Here is a 20,716-nt window from a genome sequence, read left to right on the forward strand (position 1 = left end):
CCAGCATCTGCACAACCATTACAGATGGGAGGTGAGCACAGCCAGGACAGAGCTGCCTTCTTCATAGCAGCTTACCACTTGATAAGAGGTACGGATAAACCCTGTTCTCTGCTGCAAGCCTATCATGAAAGGGGGAAAAGCAAGTGGGTGACTTGTCAGCAGCTTCCTGGAAGCAGATGATTTTAGAGGCACAGAAAGAAACAGGTTGACTTTTCCACCCCACAGCCTAAGGTAATGGAGTTTAAGAGAACTCACAAGGCTTGTAAGAAAAGCTTAAGATCTATATAAAAGAAAAACTGATGAAATAGTGTCACTTGTCAGATAGGAGCAATCATGGGAAAAGGAACAAGAGAGAATTTGCTTGCAGTGGAATCTGAGATTTATTTCAGTTATGGTCACTTGTGTTTAAGCCTTCCTTTGTGTTCAGCACAGTAATTTCAACAAGCTCCTGCTGAAGAGAAAGGCTTGGAGGGAAAGATGGGAATCTTCTACCTCCACTCTTTCAGGAAAACCTCACCTTTTTAGGTTGTGCAGCTCTGCTTTACAAAGGGTCTGTGTACACGAACAGCAGGGCTCGGTTTATTAGTAACTGCAGATCAGGGATACTGAGCTTACCTTTCCTTTTTATTTTAGGCCCCACAAATGTGATTTGGGCTCTGAGTATTTGGCTGTACTCTCTCCAACTCATTCCTCCTCACCAGGATAAAAGAACTGCAGGCCAAATTTTGCTCAAAGAGCACCTGTGCCTTCCATATGCTTGAAAAGGTGTAGTTATATATTAACAACGGCTTTTCTGGGAAACATACAGTAGGTTCCAGGTCCCTCTCTTTGATCTTGGATACACACAAGCAGCAGGTCTGTTACATAAGAAAAGGCCAGGTTATACAAACCATTGTCCATTTGCGAAGAGATTCAAACTGCCTTTCTAGTTCAGCTCAGGATGCTCACTTGGGTAGCACGTGTGGATGGGCAGACCTGCTCTCTCCAGTCAAGCTCATGGCAAGTGTAGATATATTTCTCTTTTGGACTGCAGGGAGGTCATGGTAAACAGCCTATTTGGGTGAGAGGTTTTGGTTTTCTGGGGGGTTGGGGGGTTGTTTGTGTTTGTGGGGTGGTTTTTTTTACTTTTTTTGGGGGTTTGTTTTTTCCCTTTTACCAGAAAAAGGCTGAAATTGTATTTTTCACAGAAAGTCAAGACCTTTATGAAAAAAGAAATGTATCAAATTTAGTAAGCTTGAAATATATTTATAGCGAGTAGTGTTCAAACCAGTCTGAATGATAGTCTATCCACACAAGTTACAGTATTACACAGCAGGGTATAATTTTCTATCTCTTTCCACAGAGATTAGAAAACTCTACAAATAGGTTTTGTCTTCCTATTGAACCCCACAGAATCTCCTATAAGGTAATTTTGTTTCCCCACACTTTTTCCCATGTGGCTAATTCCCTGTCACTGCCTTGGACGGAGATGTTATACATCTTCTAGACATCAATCAGACATCTTAGTAAATGTACCACACATGCCCACATTAAAAGAAGCCATGGACAAGTTGACCCACTTGTCTCGTAAACAACACAGAGGGACCATTAGAAGCTACTCTGAAAGTTACTGTTTGGTCCTGGAGAGGCACACGAGAACAAACTGGTTTGGAGGAAAAAAAGCAAGAAGCCACCTCAATCTTCTCCCAAAAGGAACATGCTGAACCATTTTTGTTCCCCTGAAGCCTTAAATAAATAATAAATAAGGAAAACTTAACATTTACTCATTTGTCATATGCTGAGGTGCTCCTGGCACTTGCCCCTTCTCCCTGATCCGGCTACTGTGATTTCCTAGGTCCTGCTCCATGGCTAGACCCAAACCAGTTCAGGACAATGAGCTAGCACTGGCCCTGCAAGAGCTGTAGGAGATAATCTTTATCAAGCCTTCCTGCCTAGGGGAGGTTAGCACTTCAGTGTGTAAACATCATTAAAGAGCCATTGAAAGGTCACCATTCAGGAGAAGAGCTACCTCCTTAGAGAGGTGTGAACATGCTCAAGCAAATGGGTAAAAAACAGTGGTCACAAAATCCTTTATCTCTTATCTACACCAAATTACCAGTCATACTTAAAACATCCCTAAGGTCTTTCCTTCAGAGGTGCAACAGTGAGGGAAGACAGAGCCGCTGAAGCAGACTTGGCTGGAAAGACTTGGGTGTTCACAGAGGAGACCCTCTTCATGCAGCTGCCTGTGTAAGTGGGGAAAAAGCTGAGGGGGGTAAAGGTCTACCTGAGAGTCCCATTCATACTTTAATTCCTGGATGTCATCTGCTTTGCTTGCTAGGTGCTGGCTGAACTCTGACTCTTGATGATATTACTTCAGGCACATTATATTCTCCCTAGACATTCTTCCCTGCAAATATGCTGGGACTAAACCTGAACCAGGGAAGAAGCACGTAGCACTCTCCTGTCATCCAAACAACGCACAAAGCCTGAAGAGGAGGCAAAGAACAGACAAATGTGTCATGAATTAAACAGAGTAGATATCAGTCAGTGTAAGTGAGAAAGAGTTGCCCCTGGGACAGTATGGCAGTGCCCAGGCAAATTCCTTTCCCTAGCTCATCAGATCTAGCTCTGACCTAAACCCATGTTTTGCTGATGCTTCCTTACGAGTGGTATTGCAATTAAAACTCAGCACCTGGTTAATTTCTGCTGGTTCTGTTCACTCCTCCTGCACAATCCATAGCCTTGTCCATTTCTTTAGGTTGCTTTTACCCCTGTTTATTTCCTGGTGAGAGCTCGAAAGGAGACAGTTCTTTCCATTTCCTTTCAAAACCCCTCTCCCTCAAAAGGAGGTCTGTAGAAACATGGCAAGGAATTCCAAGAGACCAAATTCCCCCTGGTCAATGAACCTTGTTTTTTAACAATAACAACAACAACAACCAAAAATAGAACCTGTACAAATAGGTAAAACAGCTGAAATCAGCTCTCTCCAGTCCTAAAAAGGAGATGGAACGGAAAAACAAACAGACCAAGTACTGAGCATTATTCATATTGCTTGGGGGTAGGAAAACGAAAGAAGAAAATATAGCAGGAAGAAGAAATAAATAGGAGGAGAAAACTTCATCTCGCTCCTTTTTCTTCCAGCTATACTGGCACTGCAGAGGACAGGCAGAAATGGGAAAGGTGCAGTATCTCTATTAGGTGATGACTCGAGTACAGGTCATTCCCACTATTAACTTGTTAGGAACACTTATGCAGCAATAGAAAAAGGTTAAAAACAAACCCCAAAACTGAAAACTCCAATGTAAACTGGATATCTGTGATCTCATATCTGTACACACTGCTTCTGGATCTGCTGCCTGTTCTCTAGGTCTCCCCATACTGCTGGTAAGGGAAAAGACAGAAGGATACAACAGCGGCAGCACCAAGATGGACATGTCCTCAAGCCCCTATAAGACTTAGGTTTTATGACTGTCTCCATAGCTGAAAAAGTCCTTTCCACTGGCATCAAGTGCCCAATGCCAGAAGGACACACTGATCCTGCAGCTCCTGGGAAGGTAGAAATTTCAAGGGAAGAAACAATTAAATGAAAGAGACCAAAGCACGAATATCTGAGAGCAGGGTTAGATTCATATCTGCATCCATTCTTCCATGCCACAGCAGAGCCATGCGCACACAGCTACAACATCTGTACTGCAGCACAACCCGTGCCCACAGCGTGCAGTTTGTATCCATCGAGCCTACAATTTCATATCAAGGTGCTAATGAGGATCTGGTTACCCAGCAAATCTTTCACCTCAGGACAGTCTGTATCAAATACAGCCTTATCCTCTGTATCAGCCACAATCAAAATACTAGTGCAATCTATATTTGTAAAGCCATATCTTCATTTTAAACCAGTTTATACTCATATATTCTATCAAAGGGGACCATGTCCACAGAGCAACATCCATTCTGCCAAGATGGATTCTAGCCACACAGCTGCTCTCTATACCATGTCTGTTTCGTCAGCAACATCCCCAGTACCAGAAGAGTTTGTATCCACAGTCAAGACTTTGTATTAAAAAGATTTAGAAATTATTTACCAATCCAGACCTCTCCAAGCACCTCACGTGTTGCCCAGAGCAATGAAAATCAAAACCGTGTGTCCATGGTAGAGGGGAAGGAAAGGTCTTCATGTGTCCATCACGTTGAGATTTTCCTCTTGTTTAAAAAAATAATTCAATGTCAGGAAGGGAATATGTGTCTGCTCAGAAGTGTGGGGAGCTGGAGAATCCCTGTAATTTCATCCCTTGCCACCCCTTTCTTGGTTCAGCAGTGATAAGAACTTCACAGAAAGCATCAGTTGTTTGTTTCCCCCTCTTCCTCATCAAAGGACTGCACCCCAGAGGAGGTGACATCTGAGACTTTGCGGCTCAGTGCAGCATGTTCCATCTCCTCTCGAGGAGACAGCGATTCCAGGTCCCGGCACACTGCATCATCCTCCTCTGGAGATGGCTTCTTGTTTAGGAGAGGAGCCTTCTCCAGCTGTGGGTTCCCTTCATCCTCAATGTGGTCCTCCATGTACGTGCTGGACTCTGCCCCACACTGAGCAGTCTGCAGGGGCCACACGTGGACCAGCCCTGTGCTCTGGATGAAGTTCTGCTCCTGCCGCTGTTGCTGCAGCTGCTGCTGCTGGAGAAGGCTGCTCTGAATCAAAATGCTTTCCTGAAGGTTTGTCTGGGATTCATCAAAATTCTGGCCTAAGTAGGAGGCAGTTGCTGGGGAAGCAATGAGGGACTGGTCACTGGTCTCCCAGGCATCGGATGAACCTAAGCAATACATGCCCTGTGAGACGTAGGAGTGAGGCCAACTATCATACTGCGTCTGGGCCATATGCTCTGCAAGTGAAGGAGAGAAAGAACACAGTTAGACACTTTGTCTAAGCCAAGCTGGCTTATACAGATAGCTTATGTGCCTGTGCATGACACTGTACTGTACGGGGTAGATAAATCCTTTAGAGGAGAGGAAAAGCCACTTCTAGGCAGTAGGCAGATGAACTTGGTTATACCCACACTTGACTGCAAGAGCTGGCAGCTTTCCACAGTTGTGCCCCAAAAAGGCAAAGGAACTGGGCTTTGGAGCCTCCCTGTTAATACTAGATTCCTTTGACAGCTCCACAAATAGGTGATGCCTCTGCTCTATCGAAAACACAAAAATTGAGGCTACAGAATAAAACAGAATAGAGGGAAATAGGGCAATAGAAAACAAGAGGAGGGAAAGGGTGTTCCAAGACTAGCAAGAGGCACCAGAGCTCACCTTGGCTTTCCATTAGCTCTTGATAATTCTCAGAGTAGTTGCCTGCTGGGTTCTCCTGGTTTGAGTTTACACTCACATCCTCACCATCCATGGAGGACCAGGCCATGAGAGTTGCCTCAGAAATAGCAAACTGTTCCATCACTCCTGTGCCAAAGGAGACAGGGACGGGAAGCAGGGATGTGTGAAAGCCTCTACTTCTCATCACACTCTTTAATCTCATCTCTTCACACTGTCCCACTCAGCATGTCCCATCCTACCTCAGCAACACCCATCACCCACAATTGGCCCTCACCCTCTCCACCTCTGCATTCTATTGGCAATACTCCAACCACAGCCTCTCTCTCCTTCAGCCATGTGAACCATCCACAGGCTCTAGGCTCCTACACTTTGGTTTCTCAAGGTTTCTGCTCTGGGAGATCCCAACCAATCCAACCCACATGCCAAGAAGTTAGTGCTACCTGCAAGGAACCGGGCTTCCTTTTCACCGTCGCTCAGATCTGAGTAGGCATCAGCGTCTTTGCGTGCTGTCTCATGCGTGTGCTGCTGTTGCTGGCTGTTACCTTTGCCCCAGCCTTGCCATTCAATCATGTGAGCCACCCGGCCTTGGCCCATAGCTGTTGGCTTTGTGACATGGTCCTTCATGCTGCGAGATATCCCTAAGGGGCCAGACGTTAGAAAACAAGGAGGGGCTATTACACAGCTCCAGGGTTGGCTGCCACACTGTTCACCTCTCATGGAAGTGGAGTTTCTCCCCTCCTTTCCTGACAGGGTTCATGCCTGGGGTTGGGTGTCTCCCACCTTTCACTGCATCCCTCTCCATCTTTCCTTGATCTGGCTCTTAGAAGGAGGAAAAAGGGAAACCCCAAATATGAAAGCCAATTTCCTTCCTTGCCTAGAATCCATTTAAGACAGATTTGGGCATAAAGGATGAGGCCTGGAAGTGAACAAACTGAGAAATAAAAAATGGGGTTAATCCCAACGCTGTTTGAGGGTAAGCAATTGAAGATGTCTGAGCTGGGGTGCATGGTGCAAAGCTGACAGGAATTAAGACAAAGCTGCTCTTTGAAAGGGCAACAACTAAGAGATTTCAGTATCTAGAACCGTAGCGGTCCTCTAAGGCCTCAAAAAGGCAAGACTCAGAAAGGAGCAGTTGGGAGAGCAACAGAGGGATATGTGAAGAAGCACAAAGGCTGGCAAGGATAAAGGTAAATTTCGAGGACCTCACCAGAGAAAGATGATTTAGCCAAAGCCCCAATCCCATAAGCATTGGAGTTGCGTTTCAGTTTGGGGAGGATGGAGGTCGTATCTTCCATGGAGAGCTGAAAAGAGAGAGAATATGAGAAATTACATACAGAGAAGAGAAAGCAAATTTAAGTGAGAAATAAGTACAAGGACTCCAGAAGGTAAAGGGAAGATGTGGAGCAGAAGCAAGCAATAAGAAAAAACAAAAGAAGGGAAGGAAAAATTAGACGCTATTTAACAAGGACTTGATCTTGCATAGCATTGGGACTGAGTGAGGCAAGGTCAGTGGAGATGCAGAAGTAGCCAGTGAGAAGCTTCCTTCGGCTGCTGCCAGTCCTCTATAGACATGCTGCACTGTTCCCAGCTCTGTTAAAAGATGTGAGACATGGCTGATGGATAATTCAGGGAACTTAAAATGGGGAGCTGACACTGTGATAGGCATGACACAGTAATGCTTCATACTATACATATTAATTTTTATGTTACTTTTGGTTTTTATTTCTTCTCATATGGTCTTAATACAGTGAATGTGACTGTAGCAGTGATGCATCCTGTTTTGAGCACCTACCACTACTTGTAAAGAAATGAGGTCTACAGCTCTGCTTAATTCCCTTTACTCTCTTCCCCATGTTCATCCTCAGTCCCTGAATAACAAGGATAGGAAACTATTGAGACAGGCAGCAGTTACAAGCATCATCATAAAACACAATCCCTCACCAGGATTTGTCAGAGATGCCAGGCATTGCACGTGAAGAGTTGATCCAGAAACTGAGTGTAAACGCAGCAGCTAAGGCATCCCGTAACTTTGGAGCTAGGAATGTCTGTGTGTAACATGTGAACTTAAGAGCTCAGGAAGCAGGGGAAGAACAGTAACAAGTGAGAATACCGCCCTTGTTCCACGATATATTTCCTTTAGTGATGAAGCTGGTTGAAGAACTATTTATGCCCTCACTGGTCGTTCCTGCCTGGGCACTGCTGTTCAGAATCCACCCATTTGTTTCAAGACAGCCTTGGGGCTGTGCTGTGAGCCACCTCATGGAACCAGCCCAGAAAAGAAGCTGCAGAAGGTATCTACCACTATGAGGTTGGAGAGCTGGGACACAAAGGCAGGAATGAAGGGGAATGAAGAAAATTCATAAACCAGCTTTGATATCACGAAAGATTTATGACATTACACTGAGAAAGAGCTACATTATGAGAGAGCTGACTCTGTGCACCTTGTTTTCACCTAGTCAGGGGTGCAGTGAAGGAAAACTGACAAATTTCTTCTAGGCAGTTGCTGCATACACCATTACTTTCCTGCACAAAACTGTTTTTCTAAGCAAAAGATCCAAAGCCATAAGTGCCACAAGGAAAGAGATGTCAGTAGGCTGGGGGCTAGTTATAAACATGAGGCCCCTCGATATGCAGTGTCACAAGTGCTTGCAAACCACAGGGAACCAGAAAGTGACAGCCAACAAAAATGGAGCTTCTAATCCTGCCTTTCCAAGAGTACAAAACTATCAAGCTAATCTGTATTTTCTCCCGAGCATAAAAAATAGTTTGGTAGCACTAATAAGCATGATTTCAGTTTTTGGATGGTGCTTTTGCATTAGTGAAAATGAATCACATAAAACCATTTTTTTCATGGCATAGGTATTAAGAGCAAAAGATGTGTTTTTTAAATGTTTGCTTGTTTCTTCTTCTGCTTGCTCACCAGAGTTAGCTGCTAATGAGCATCTCCATCAGGGGACATTAAGAATTCTTTTACAGTTGTATGCAGCTGAAAATGAGGGACACCTTTCTCCCCCTATCCTGAAGAAGATCAAATGATGCTTTAAACAAAGAGTCCTGATTCTTTTCAACATGCTGGACAGACTCCTTTTTTATCTATCAGTGCCCCTAAATCTCAAAAATAAACCTACAAAATGACACACATTAGTCCCAAAGAGGACAAAGTCAATCTCATAGTCACCTGCAGACCTAAATGCCTGCGCGACAGCAAAGGACCCAGAGGAAAATAAGAATTCATCACCATTCTCCAAGTTACAGACAATTCCCAGAATTTCAGTGGCTCTTAAGGTCTTTTCCAACCCTAACTATTCTGTGATTCTATGTTTCCATTCTGGTCTCCACTGTACCCAATGGCAGGCAAATCCTGGTCTTGCTGTAACTAGAAATGTGAACAGTGGTGTGGCATATACTCACATTGATACCATCCCAGGAAAAATCTGTCCGTGTTTGCTAAAGAAAGCACAGAATGAGATCATGTTAATGTAACAAACAAGTTGCAAACATCAAGATGCATCACTTTGAGGCTGACACAAGGAGGAGCTAAACTACCTGTGTATTTTGAGTATAATACAGGAAGTTACAGACTTATTTCTGCTGGGATTATTTTCTCATGTATTTCAGTTTGTCCATTCCAACACATTTTCCCTGCACAAACTAGATCCGTTTCACATATCAGCCATTACAGTACCAATTCATAGTGCATTTCCTTCAGCTGGGAGGGCTCGTATCTCACCATCTCGGCTTTGGGGATGTGGATGCTCAGGAAAATTTAGATGAATCAGTTACACCTATGGTACGCATTCACATAAGATGTTCACTGAGGTATAGTTTATGCTCGTTGATACCCAAGTTTCTTGCAGCTACATTCCAAGCCACCAAGGAATAATGAGGAAATAAAAATATCTATACATTAGCATTTTGAAAAGTTTGACAAATTGTGTCTTATTTGCTCATGCTATTTGTGAACGTCATTTGTGATTCCTCAAATATTATGTGTTTCAAATAGCTTTGACCTTTTTATTCATCATGACTGCATACTCTGAGCCTTACAGGGCTGAAAATTCAGGTATCTAAGATTGAAGAAGCTGCAGTAATTCAGAACAGCAAATGAATCAGCCCCTGAGATGCTGTGTGGTAAATCAGTTGGCAGCGAGTTACTAGGGGGTGCATCCCTAATATCAAAATGGATACAACTGTGTTTCTTCAACAGATTTTAGGTGTACTGAGGAAGCTGGGGTGGACATTGTGCTGGACATTTCAATGAATCCATTATTCAAGGACTGAAGACCTACAGGCTTGTCAGAACTGCCACAGTTTTTTCCATGTTCTTTTCCACTCCGGTCATGAGTGGTTAAAAGCACTTTCATTTCCAAATTCTCACTGTGGATATTGTAAAGGGAGTGACTCAACTCTATTCAGTGCAAGCCAAACTGCACAGATATGAAAGTCTGATCCTTGAGTGCATGGTGGTATTCTGGTCCTCTCCCAGGCTGCCTCAGTAATGCACAACACCCATTTCTGAGCTCAGAAAGAACTGAAACTTTCCGATCCCCATGAGTAACTGGGTGTGGGACAGGCTCTCACCTCAGTGGAAGGTCGATGGAAGCTGCTGCCATGCAGTGAACTGGTGCTGTCCATATTGATTTGGTCCACATCTTTCAGTCCTTTCCAGTCTACTGCAATCACCTCGTTTCCTGTGGGAACACATCCAGTCAGGCTTCTGAATAACACTATAATTTGTTCTAGAAGTCTTAAGCCAGCTCAGCTCAGCATACAGGAGAATCACTGAGTTTTAGGCCACAAGAATCTTAAACCAAACATTCTGATTTTAATGAGGCTACCTGTACATCATCAACTATTATATTTCACTCAGTTATCTCCGTATCATCCAGTATCTCAAGGGGGGCTATAAGGATGCTGGAGAGGGACTCTTCACTAGGGACTGTAGTGATAGGACAAGGGGTAACGGGTTAAAACTTAAACAGGGGAAGTTTAGATTGGATATAAGGAGGAAATTCTTTACTGTAAGGGTGGTGAGGCACTGGAATGGGTTTCCCAAGGAAGTTGTGAATGCTCCACCCCTGGTGGTGTTCAAGGCCAGGCTGGACAGAGTGTGGTTTAGTGTTAGGTGTCCCTGTCCATGGCAGGGGGTTGGAACTGGATGATCTTAAGGTCCTTTCCAACCCTAACTATTTTGTGATTCTGTGATCGTATATGAAGACTGGTCATTTGTGTTTTTCTCAAGCATAATGTATGTTTGGCTACAGCTCCTCAGAAAGAAAAAATCCAGTCATGATGTGTGACTTGAGAAAGAACCAACTCTTTTGATACTCTATTCCAGTATTAAACCATCATCACTTAAAAAGGCATTTCTCCTTTATAATTTGAATTGGTCTGACACCAGCTTAGAGCTGCTGGTGCCCTTGCTTTGCTGTTCTCAGCAAGATTAAAGACCTTTTTAATACCCACCATTACATTTCAGGGAAGTTATTTATACACTTGCTTGTCCTCTTGACAAACAAAACAGACTGAGATCATCAGATTTCTTACTGTTGAGCACTTTTCCAGTCCCCTTAAAAAATTTGTCTCTCTTTTTGAAAGACATCTCAAATGCTTCAGTTCTTTAAAACGTGGACATAAAAGCACGCACAGTAATGTATGTAAACCTAAAAATAGTTACTTACTGCTGCTCTTCAAATTAACCCATTCTGCCACAACCTCACAGGAGAGCCTCACACTCAGCTGTTTGTTCACTCAGATCCCTAAGCACTTTGCACAGCTTTCTGGGATTGTCACCCATGCAAAAGCAGAGACTGTGCCATTTGATTTTACACATGTTTTAATACAACTTAAGGTATTTGATTAAATATTACTAACATAAAATAGAAATTATAAAATTGAATTAGTAAAGATAAAAATACGATTAAATTGTAATGAAACTGTAGAAATAAGATTAAATTGTAATGAAAACTAAATGCAAAGAAGCACACTTTAAATATTCAGCTAAGTAACCAAAACTGCTCTATCCAGTTAGCAATTACTTGTACCATCATCAAGCTTTGTTAAAGGTTATTGACTTCCATGTCACAGAGGGAAGGTTGTACTGTGTATAAACTGGAGCCTTTTGGAACCTGGCAAGAAATACAGCTCCTAAAGTGACTGTCTATTCCTGCGATTGATTCAGCAGTATCTAGTGTATTTGGAATACATGCCATTGCGTGTGATTGTTCTATAGTCATCAGCTTTTAGCTTTCTATTTACTCTTTATAGCAGATTTTGCCTTCACAGACACATGCAAACCCCCTTGCTCATTCTAGCATGTTTACAATGGCTCATCACCCACTTCCTGGACTGAAATCTCCTGGCAGTCAAGAGATGCTGTGCTCCACAGGGCCTGCAGGAAGCATGGAGGCACTTACTGGTGGGAAACCTGAGGCACCCATCAACTACAATTTAAAATGCAACAGAAATAATTTGGTCCCTTAGAAAGGCTAAATACAGTGAGATGATAACCAGGAGAAAGCAAATCTGAATTGGTGTCTACCACACCTTCACATCTCTTTCTGAATTAAAACCCAAACCAACAAGGCATATTTCACATGTGAAGTATGTTTCTGCTCATCAGGTTAACTAGAGCCAAATACTTTAATAGCATCCCCCCTATGTCTCTGACCAGGTGGAGTAAAGCTGCTCTTTCCTAAGCTGCAGGGAACTTGACAGGCGATTCCTGTACTGTATGCTATAAAGGTAACCACAGACGTCAGACATAGCCAAACTTCAGAAGCAGGTAGGACATGGCTATGATGAGCACAACAAAGACCACCTTTCAAGGCTGTGATCCTCTTGACTGATTTTCTTCACAAGGACATGCATGCATCTGGCCTTACTGAGCTCAGTTATTTAATTCTGATATAATTCCCATTCCAGGAGCCATCAGCCCACCAAAGGCCCATCTCCACATGCCCAGAGGAGCACAGTGGGATGATGACACATGGGAACACAGCTTGCAGACTAAGAGGAAGAGACACCCTTTCTGGGTCCTTCCTAGGGCTGTCCCAAGAGAGCCTCAACCCCATAGTCAAGGAGAAAGCCTATCAAGATCAGTCAGGGGGAGAGGCTTTCAGATTCATTTTTGTAACTGACTGGGGTAGTTCCTGCCTTAGGGGTATGGGACCTACTATGGGAAGCAGGAGAAGAGCATTTGGGGATTGCACTAGATTTATGTGATGATTAGAGGAAGAACCAACAGCAGGCAAAGCAGAGGGATCTAGGTGGTCTGGAGAGAAACAAGTGTGAGAAAATAGACAAAAAGGGATAAAAGGGGCTGGGAGCATGTAAACACATTGCTGATCAGTAGGGTTGTCTGGCTGTGCCCTGTGCTTATTTTATGCAGACTGTCCTGTCTTCTTGTTAAATTCCATTTCTATTTTCTGGCATGAAGGACATTCTAGTCTGGGTGCAGGTTTTGTGATGGAAGTCTAAGTGCCAGGAACTGGAGAGACTGGAGAAGCAGGAGAGGTTACACCTCTCCATAGCAGAAGGCAGTTATACAGAAGAATATAGAATACAGAAGAATACAGAATGTATAGAATACAGAAGAAGTTATACCTGCCTTCAGTGCAGGTAGCAGTGTCATGCCTGTTTTATCTCCATTTACCCTAGATTTATTCCCTGTCCTCTCAGCTGTTTCTGAGCATAATGCTGTGGCTCTCCTGTAAGTCTAGACAGACATCCTGACACATAGTCCAAAACAGGCTGCAGCACTGCTCTACAAATGAAGTGCAAAGACCCCCTCCTTAGCCAAAGAGACAGACCAACTTCATTGAGCCTGGTGCTCAACACATGCAACTTGACAGACCCAAAGTTTGGCAAGTGATACTCAACCTTTGTTCCTAATTCTGCTAAACCACTGATGGTTTCCATCAAGTGTTAGACTGTGGAAAACATTAGCATCATGCTGGCAGATCGTGGCATCAAATGATTGAAGAACATTAACATCAAACAATTATTTGTCTCAAAATCCACACCTCTTCCATAACAGCTGAGCTGAAGGCCTACAAAATTTCTCTATTACTGGTTTTCTCCAGCTGAAATTACCTAGACAAGGGAAGAAAATTAATAATATGTGATCTTGTGTGCACTGTAAAGACTAATTATTGAAAATTCTTGGTCTAAACAGTTCCACAAGTAGTAAGGAAGAAATAAATATATTGGAATAAGATAACTAATAAATGTTTTTAAATGCAGTGATATCTGCCGAAGCATTAACACCATCACACACTGTGGTTTAAAAGATGTCTGGATTCTAATTGGCATTGGGCCTGGGGCAAGGTTACTTCCTCTTACTGAAAGTTGGATAAAGGTTAGCGTTTGATTTTCTTCTTTCTTTTTACTGTTAGGAATAGCAAAAGCAACTACATGAAGCCTGGTGCTCAATACATGCAACTTGACAGGCCCAAAGTCTGTCAAGTCATTAATCCACAGACATGAAAGATCAAGTTCTGCTCTGACACATGAAAGGGAAAAAACCCAGAAAAATCAGAAAGAAGTATGGACAGGGGAGCTAAAAAAAAAGGAGAAACTGAAGGCAGAACATTATATTTTAGTATTGTTTTTATCCAACCTCTTTTTTCAATTAGTATGATGTGTTTCCTGCTTTTGCAATGGCACATTTCTTCTCCAATACAATTTCTTTTCTCAGCCAACTTCCATTCCAGCTTCTGCTAATCGTCATGACTATTCCATTTGTAATTCTATCACCAATCATCTCTTAGAAAACAGTATTTGCCCTTCTCCATATAGACCTGAGAAGCACTTTGAAACATGAGAGGGTCATAAAGCTGATTTTAAAGTGGGATTTTCACAAATAAATGCTACTGAATTTCCTGTTGAAATGTTCTGAAATGAGATGCTGAAAGTTTTCGTGTCATTGTTTCTGTATGGTGTGTATAGGACGGATATAGAGGGCTTTCCTTTTCCTTGAACTTTTTAAAGGTTTCTTGATTTAAAAGAAAAGTATTATTTGTTTGGGTCTTTTTTAACATCACAAAATCCACTCTTGCTTTGGAAGGCTCAGTAGATGACTGAAGAAGATGTAGGAAGCTAATTACATGAAGCAGGGAGAGAAAATCAAAGCAGCTGAAATATATTAAGCTGCACTGCTTGCAAATCAGGGTTGCTTTGTATTTTTAACACAAATTTGATAAAAAAGCTCTGACAAACACCCATCAGAAAAAGATGCCTCCATCACAACTGAAGCAAGGTTCCAGCTCCAGTCCTCTAAGCCTCTGGGGAAGAAACACCATCCCTTTTTCTGTTACAATACTGTTATGGTAAAAATTAAGATTTATTTTAAAATTGTGCTTTTCTAAATAATTAAGATTAAAAACATTTAAAGAGGAAAAAAAATGGGGAAAGAAAATATCCTTTTCCCCACTTTTTTTTTAGTATCATAACTTTGGACTCTCAGATAATAGAAAATGTGTGTATTAAGCATTCCCAAGTAATACGAAGTAATGATCATTTTGATGAACGCTGGAAACATCCAAGAAATCATCTGGATGACTGCATCCACCTTGCTGATCTAATATTGTTACTTTTTTCCTTGTTCAGTAGCTCATTTTGCCACATTAATTTACTATGAAGACACAGATTTTCTTAGTTGGACATATTTTCCATTTCTTTGCATTTCCGTGATGACAGGAAATTCACCTTGTTTTGAAATATGTGTTACTTCATCTAAGCAAGTCCATTCTTTTGGGTTTTTATCCAAATTTTATCCATTTCTATTACCACCGTGTATTTGCTGATACTATATTTTGTACCTCTGCCTGTAATTTGTTCATTTAAGAAAGTACATGCTTGAACTAGGCATCTGCATCTATACAGGATCTTTTAATAATCTATTTTGTTGTAACTTACGTGCTCGATGCTAAACATCTCTAATTTATCTTCTCTTTTGTTCCACACTAAGTAGACAAATATAACTTTAGAGTCTTAAATTCTACTTTTAACTTCTTGACATGATGCTGGTGAAGGTGTACGCCATATACCAAACATGTATTTGTGTCAATTGCTTTCTGATGTGTCATGCCAATTAAGAAAAATACTAATTAAACAATTAATTTCCACTACCCCTATTATCCACTGTTAGCAAACTTTCTTGTTTCTCAAGGTTTACTTTCTAGCACAGAGTAGAAACATGATCATTCAATACTGGTAGCCAATGTTAATGTTGGTAAAGATCAATATTTAGAGTAAATGGTCAATTATTCTTTTGCATTCCCTTCTTTCCCCTGAACGAGTAAGAAAACAACAAATGTAATTGCAGTAATTACGATCAGTCTTTACATTGTTCTTTCCCCGATATCAATTTTCATAAATCTCGTGGGAGTACAGCATCTTTGTCAAACACAGCATCACCATGTCCTGTCAAATCTTGTTGAAATACAAGCGTTGAAGCTGCTAGAAAGGACTGAGGGATGGACAGCATAATCATAGAAACCTTTTCCCTCCCTGAATGCTTTACAGATCCATTCAAAGCCAGCCAAAAGGTCAACATCAAGGAAGAAATAGATCTGTCAGGTGAACTGTCTCTGAGGTGAACCCCAGATGGAAGCATTCAAATTCTTCCAGGTAAAGCCGAGAAATCAATTAACCTGAGTTATTCACATAGCTGCATAAGTATTCTAGCTTGTGTTGCATAAGGAACTTAGTTATCTGCTGCTGGCACCTACCAACAGGCACCTACAAACAGCTTGTGGAAGATGAACAGAAAAGAAGTCTGTTTTCATGGGTAAGATAGGCCTGAACAGTTTGTTGCTCACCAAGGCAGAGAAATGGTCTCCTCAAGATGAATGTCTTCTTTAAAGGTTTTGATCAAGAATGAAAATGCCTACAGCTCTGAGATGTCTGTAAGATTCGGAATCAAGTGGGCAGCTCTCAGGATCTTTGCTTTGGATTTGGGTAATCTAAATTCTTTGCCAGATCATTCTGCCTCTTTTTGCAGGTAGGCCCCTTTTTAGAGCTGTTTAGGAAACACTTTCAAGCCAATACTAAAGGCTACTGCATACCATGTCCTTGTAACTAAAAGGAGATGAACAGAAAACCTAATGTTAGACACTGGCAGTTGTGTTCTGAGAAGCAATCATGTAATTTAAGCTAAGGAGGTACTGTAAAACGAAATACACCCAATTAATACAATTAAAACAAAAAAATCAAAGCCCTGTCTCATTTGCAGAACCAGTATCAGTCAGCATGAACAGCGGCGACGGATTTATCCTCATTCTTCACTGCTTCTCTGAAGTGCAAGGAATGTGTCCCCAGGGGCCTCATTCAGCACAGTAAGTATGAAAAAGTCAGTATGAACCAAGGCCCTTTTTTGCTGACCTATAGCCAACATTACAGAAGCAATACGAATTAGGCTATTTCATATGTTGCTCTCCATATGTGTTTAATCTCTTGTGGCCAGCACGTCACATGGGCACTGTCCTAGAGCGTAAGAATACCGTGAGTTGTGACACCTATGTCCCATACTTTCCTCTCTACCATCTCTAGTGTTTCCAGTCAGGAATCAAAACATTAGTGTTGGACCTTTGTTCATTAATTCTATTTCCTAAAGAAGAACTATCCTAAATACTCCTTGGGAGTCAACCGGCAGATCACAATCCACCTTTCTCACCTCAGGAACGCTCCTGGTCCCCCTCTGTAGGGTGGCCAACGCCACTGTCAAGGTGGTATCAACAGGCCAAGGCAATTCACTGCTGCACCTTTGGGCCCACCACCGTCCCCTAGCCAGCAGCACAAGTTGGAGGAAGAAGCGGGACAAGAGCCTGTTCAAAACACCAGCACATGATTCACATAGGGCAACCCAACAGTTCCAGACTTTGCCTAGTTTCAGATCCAGCTCCTTTGTGAGATGTATCACGGTATTTACTTTATCCAGAAGTGAGGTGACAAAAACCGCTGTTTGCATCCTTGCAAAGGATACTGCTCCTCACATTGATACAGAGCAGAGGCAAGAAGGAGGAAGGACTTTGTGTGCAAGCCCGTTTTTGTTTGGATAACATTTATTTCTCCATTTGCCTGTGGCTGATCAGAACTCACTGGAGCCCCTTCCTACTGTGGCTGAGATCTCAAAAACTCCCTGACACACAGCCAGTAACAAAGCTCCACTCCAGGCTCTCCAAGACTGCCCCTCTGAGCCGCTCAGCTCTGAACAGCTTTGTTTCTCATGAGAGAAATGCATGAAAGTTCTTCTGCCCCCAAAACTGGGACCTCTGCAAAGGGAGGGACTGCTGCACAGTATTTCTCCTCAGCACAGATTACTGTCATTAACTCTTCTCCTCCTGGTCCCTCAACCAGGAGAAAGTGTTTAACAGAATGGCTAATGACTATTTTGTGGGGACCCTATTCCAGCCATTGCTACTCCAATCACCGTAAAGTCCTTCCTCTGTATTGTCTATTAGGGTGTGATGGGCCTGCTGCTCACAGAACTGAAGTTGTGTGTAGTCATGTGGGTTTAATTCCGCTGACATGCCTCTTCTCCCTCTGGTACCAAGACCTGAGACACAGGAGTCAACCAAGACACCTATATAGCTACTTCCTCTGACCAAGCCAACTGAGTCAAGAGGTCTCATCGCATCTTTGGAAACAGTTGATAAGCAGGCAAATAGCAACCTCCCCCCAGGAAGGCAGTGCTTCCTGCTTGGAGAGCCTACCTGTGTGCTAACAGCCACCTCCTGGCTACTAGCTGGGATAAGAGGGAGTTCTAGGTGCCTGAATAGCTGCAGAGGTCGTCAGAAATGATGCAGCAACTTTTCCTTCAAGGAGGATTATGATCATCAACAACCAGTGAGTGCTGACTTTATTCTTCAATACTGCATCAACGACAGAGTGCAACACTGACCAGCCCCCAAGAGAAAATACTGGATTTGGGGGTGGTCTTTTATGGTTTGGACAATCCAGACTGGATTGTGCTGGCATGTGCTTTCCCCACCATCTCTGAGATGTCTGTGATTCTACACTAGTAACCCAAGAGGCCTCTTCCAAGACTTCCTTGAATTACTGGTGTTTCACAAGGCCCTCCTCAGAACCTGGAAGCTCTCTGGAGCATTCAACTCCCTCGTGATCACCAGCAAGGGGAAATCTCCCTGTTGAGCCTTAGCTGAACAAAACTCACCTCCAAATGCAGGCAGAAACCTCACCGCTGAAATGGAAGGATCATCCGTGCAGCATCACTAAAACTGGGGACCACTGGGTCTATGGTCAGTGACTCTGGATCAACCCCACACTGCTTGCCTAGTATACAGTGTAGAACACAAAGATAATACTAACATGTCCTACCTCAGGCAAGTCCCATAGGAAAGTAGTCTCCTCCAGCACCTAGCTCCAAGGAGGAGGCCTCTCTGAGGCCTCAACCTGTGACTCCCTGTCCAGTTCACACGCCGCTTCAGTAAGCTTTGAACAACCAGATGACCTCCCTTGAGAACACTTGTAAGAACACTGTGAAGATGTACGAAGAAGACTATGCAGATATTCAGAACTAGATAGTAGATAGTATGAAGATGTAGATAGCATGAAGAAAAATATGTAGATATTCATGCATTGATTGCTCAAGTTCCTCCCCCTTACACCCAATCACGATGTATCGTTGTAGGACCACCCATTTTTAGGAGAGGATGAGGAGCCCTGGTGGCCAGTTTCCACTCTGAACTAGTTCAATGGACAACTGTGAATATAAGCTGGAAAAATCTTCCATCAAGCAGAGGCACATGTTTGCTCACAGGACACCCTGACTCATGTCTCTTATGCAATGAGAGGGAGACTGGCATCTCTGTATATCAAGTATGCCAGTCTTCTGACTCCTCCAGAATTTATCATCAAGATTCTGGCTGCACTTCTCACATCTTTACTTGTACAGTTCCCATCCCAAGACCTACTAAATTATGGGCCCTCTTTATCAACTACCTTGTTTCTCACCTACAACTCTAAGAGGAAGAAAACCCAAGATCCCAGCAACTAGCAGTGCTATTTCTATTCCCTTGTTCTGAGCAGGGCATCACTTAGACAGCCTCTACCAGTCCCTAGATACCATGGAAATACAGGGGTGCTCTGCTAACTGTTCCTCTCTGCTTCCCTGTTGTCCTGGGCTTACCCTGTTAGTCTTTACCCTGTTCTCTTATTTTTCTACTTCTCCTCCACCATAACCCATGCCACCTCGATGACTGTCTTTCTCCCTGGTTTCTTTTCTTCAGTCTCTTCTTTTGTGAGTTAGTGGGAAAGAAGGCATTTAGTGTTTGTTTTGGATAGATATCAGCTTGTCCCTAAAGTGGGAGTGGATGTGTAAGAAAGAGTATAAGAGCAGGCTAAATGGTACTGATATTTTCCCAGAACCCTTATCCTTGCCTCAACTTCTCCTCAAGTCGATCCTGAGAGAGAGATGTTGCCTCTGTGTTTAGTAACCTTTAAAGGTGTTTTCATCTATTCCTTTGTTCACTTTTTAAACTAAATAAAACTTTTAGTACCCATAGCATCCTATGTCAAAGAGTTCCACAGTTTAACTCTGTGTTACATGAAGAAGCACTGGGTTTTGCCACTTGCTAGTTTCATTTGAGATCTAGATTCTGTTTTGAAATAGATAGCGTGAAATATTCTCCCCTCTTCGTTTTCTCCATGTTGCTCGTATCACAGAAAAAATACATGATTTTATAGATGTCCATCATAACTTCCCCTAATTAATCTCTTTTCCATACTTGAGAAATCCCTATCCATTTAAATGGTTCCTCACATAAATCACACCATGCCTTTGCTGCCCTTTTCTGAATCTTTTCCAGTTCGATTGTGTCCTTTCTGAAATGTGAATGGACAATCAAGGGCAACACGTTATATTCAAAATAAAGGCATAGTATGGATTTATGCACAGTATAATGTCGTTTCTCATTTTATTCTATACTCTTTTCCTAATTACTAACATTTGATTGGCATTTTTACTGGTATTTAAAATTAAGCTATTCATTATAACCCCAAGATCTCCTTCTTGCATGGAAATAGTAAACTCAGAAAACCCAGCACTGCAAATGTAACACTAGAATCACTTTGCCTGTGTGCATCATTTTACATTTATCTGCCTCAGGTTTCACTCATAAATTTAACATGTCGTCATTCAATATTGTGAAATCCTTTTGCAAATCTCTGCAGATAGATTTCTGCTTTGCACCCCCAAATGATTACTTTAATTATCTTACTTTGTTACCTCATTATTCCCCCCCTTTTTCATATCATTCATAGATGCACACAAATCTGAAAGCTTGCCTCCTATATTTTACCCAGCTACTTCCTAATTTCAGGAAGTTCCCTTCGATTCAACAGCAATTCAAGTCTTTAACAGCCTGGTGTGAGTGACCTTCACAAACGTGCTTTGCAA

The 20,716-nt window shown here is 42.4% G+C and overlaps 1 protein-coding gene and 1 long non-coding RNA gene across 3 annotated transcripts in view; one reads left to right on the top strand and one right to left on the bottom strand.

Moving 5' to 3' along the window:
• On the top strand, positions 1–3,491 carry LOC133218754 (uncharacterized). Its single transcript, XR_009727255.1, has 3 exons — positions 1–88; positions 2,136–2,229; positions 3,350–3,491. It is a non-coding gene; the product is annotated as an uncharacterized LOC133218754 (long non-coding RNA).
• The window catches only part of FAM131B (family with sequence similarity 131 member B), a 26,394-nt gene continuing 8,585 nt past the window's right edge, over positions 2,908–20,716 (bottom strand). Inside the window, exons 2-7 of one of the 2 annotated variants that reach the window (XM_061365482.1) lie at positions 9,877–9,986; positions 8,707–8,742; positions 6,508–6,596; positions 5,736–5,947; positions 5,278–5,421; positions 2,908–4,859 (exon numbers count right to left, since the gene is read on the bottom strand). In XM_061365482.1, the coding sequence (XP_061221466.1) occupies positions 4,321–4,859; positions 5,278–5,421; positions 5,736–5,947; positions 6,508–6,596; positions 8,707–8,742; positions 9,877–9,986 (1,130 nt within the window). In that variant the 3' untranslated portion in view covers positions 2,908–4,320. Of the gene's footprint in view, positions 4,860–5,277; positions 5,422–5,735; positions 5,948–6,502; positions 6,597–8,706; positions 8,743–9,876; positions 9,987–20,716 lie in introns of both variants that reach the window. The other variant, XM_061365483.1, reaches the window with a different exon arrangement.

The sequence above is a fragment of the Neopsephotus bourkii genome, unplaced genomic scaffold, assembly GCF_033783945.1.
Source record: "Neopsephotus bourkii isolate Nb327-2 ecotype Australia unplaced genomic scaffold, CSIRO-AGI_Nbou_v1 NB_1287, whole genome shotgun sequence".
Taxonomy (NCBI): Eukaryota; Metazoa; Chordata; class Aves; order Psittaciformes; family Psittacidae; genus Neopsephotus; species Neopsephotus bourkii.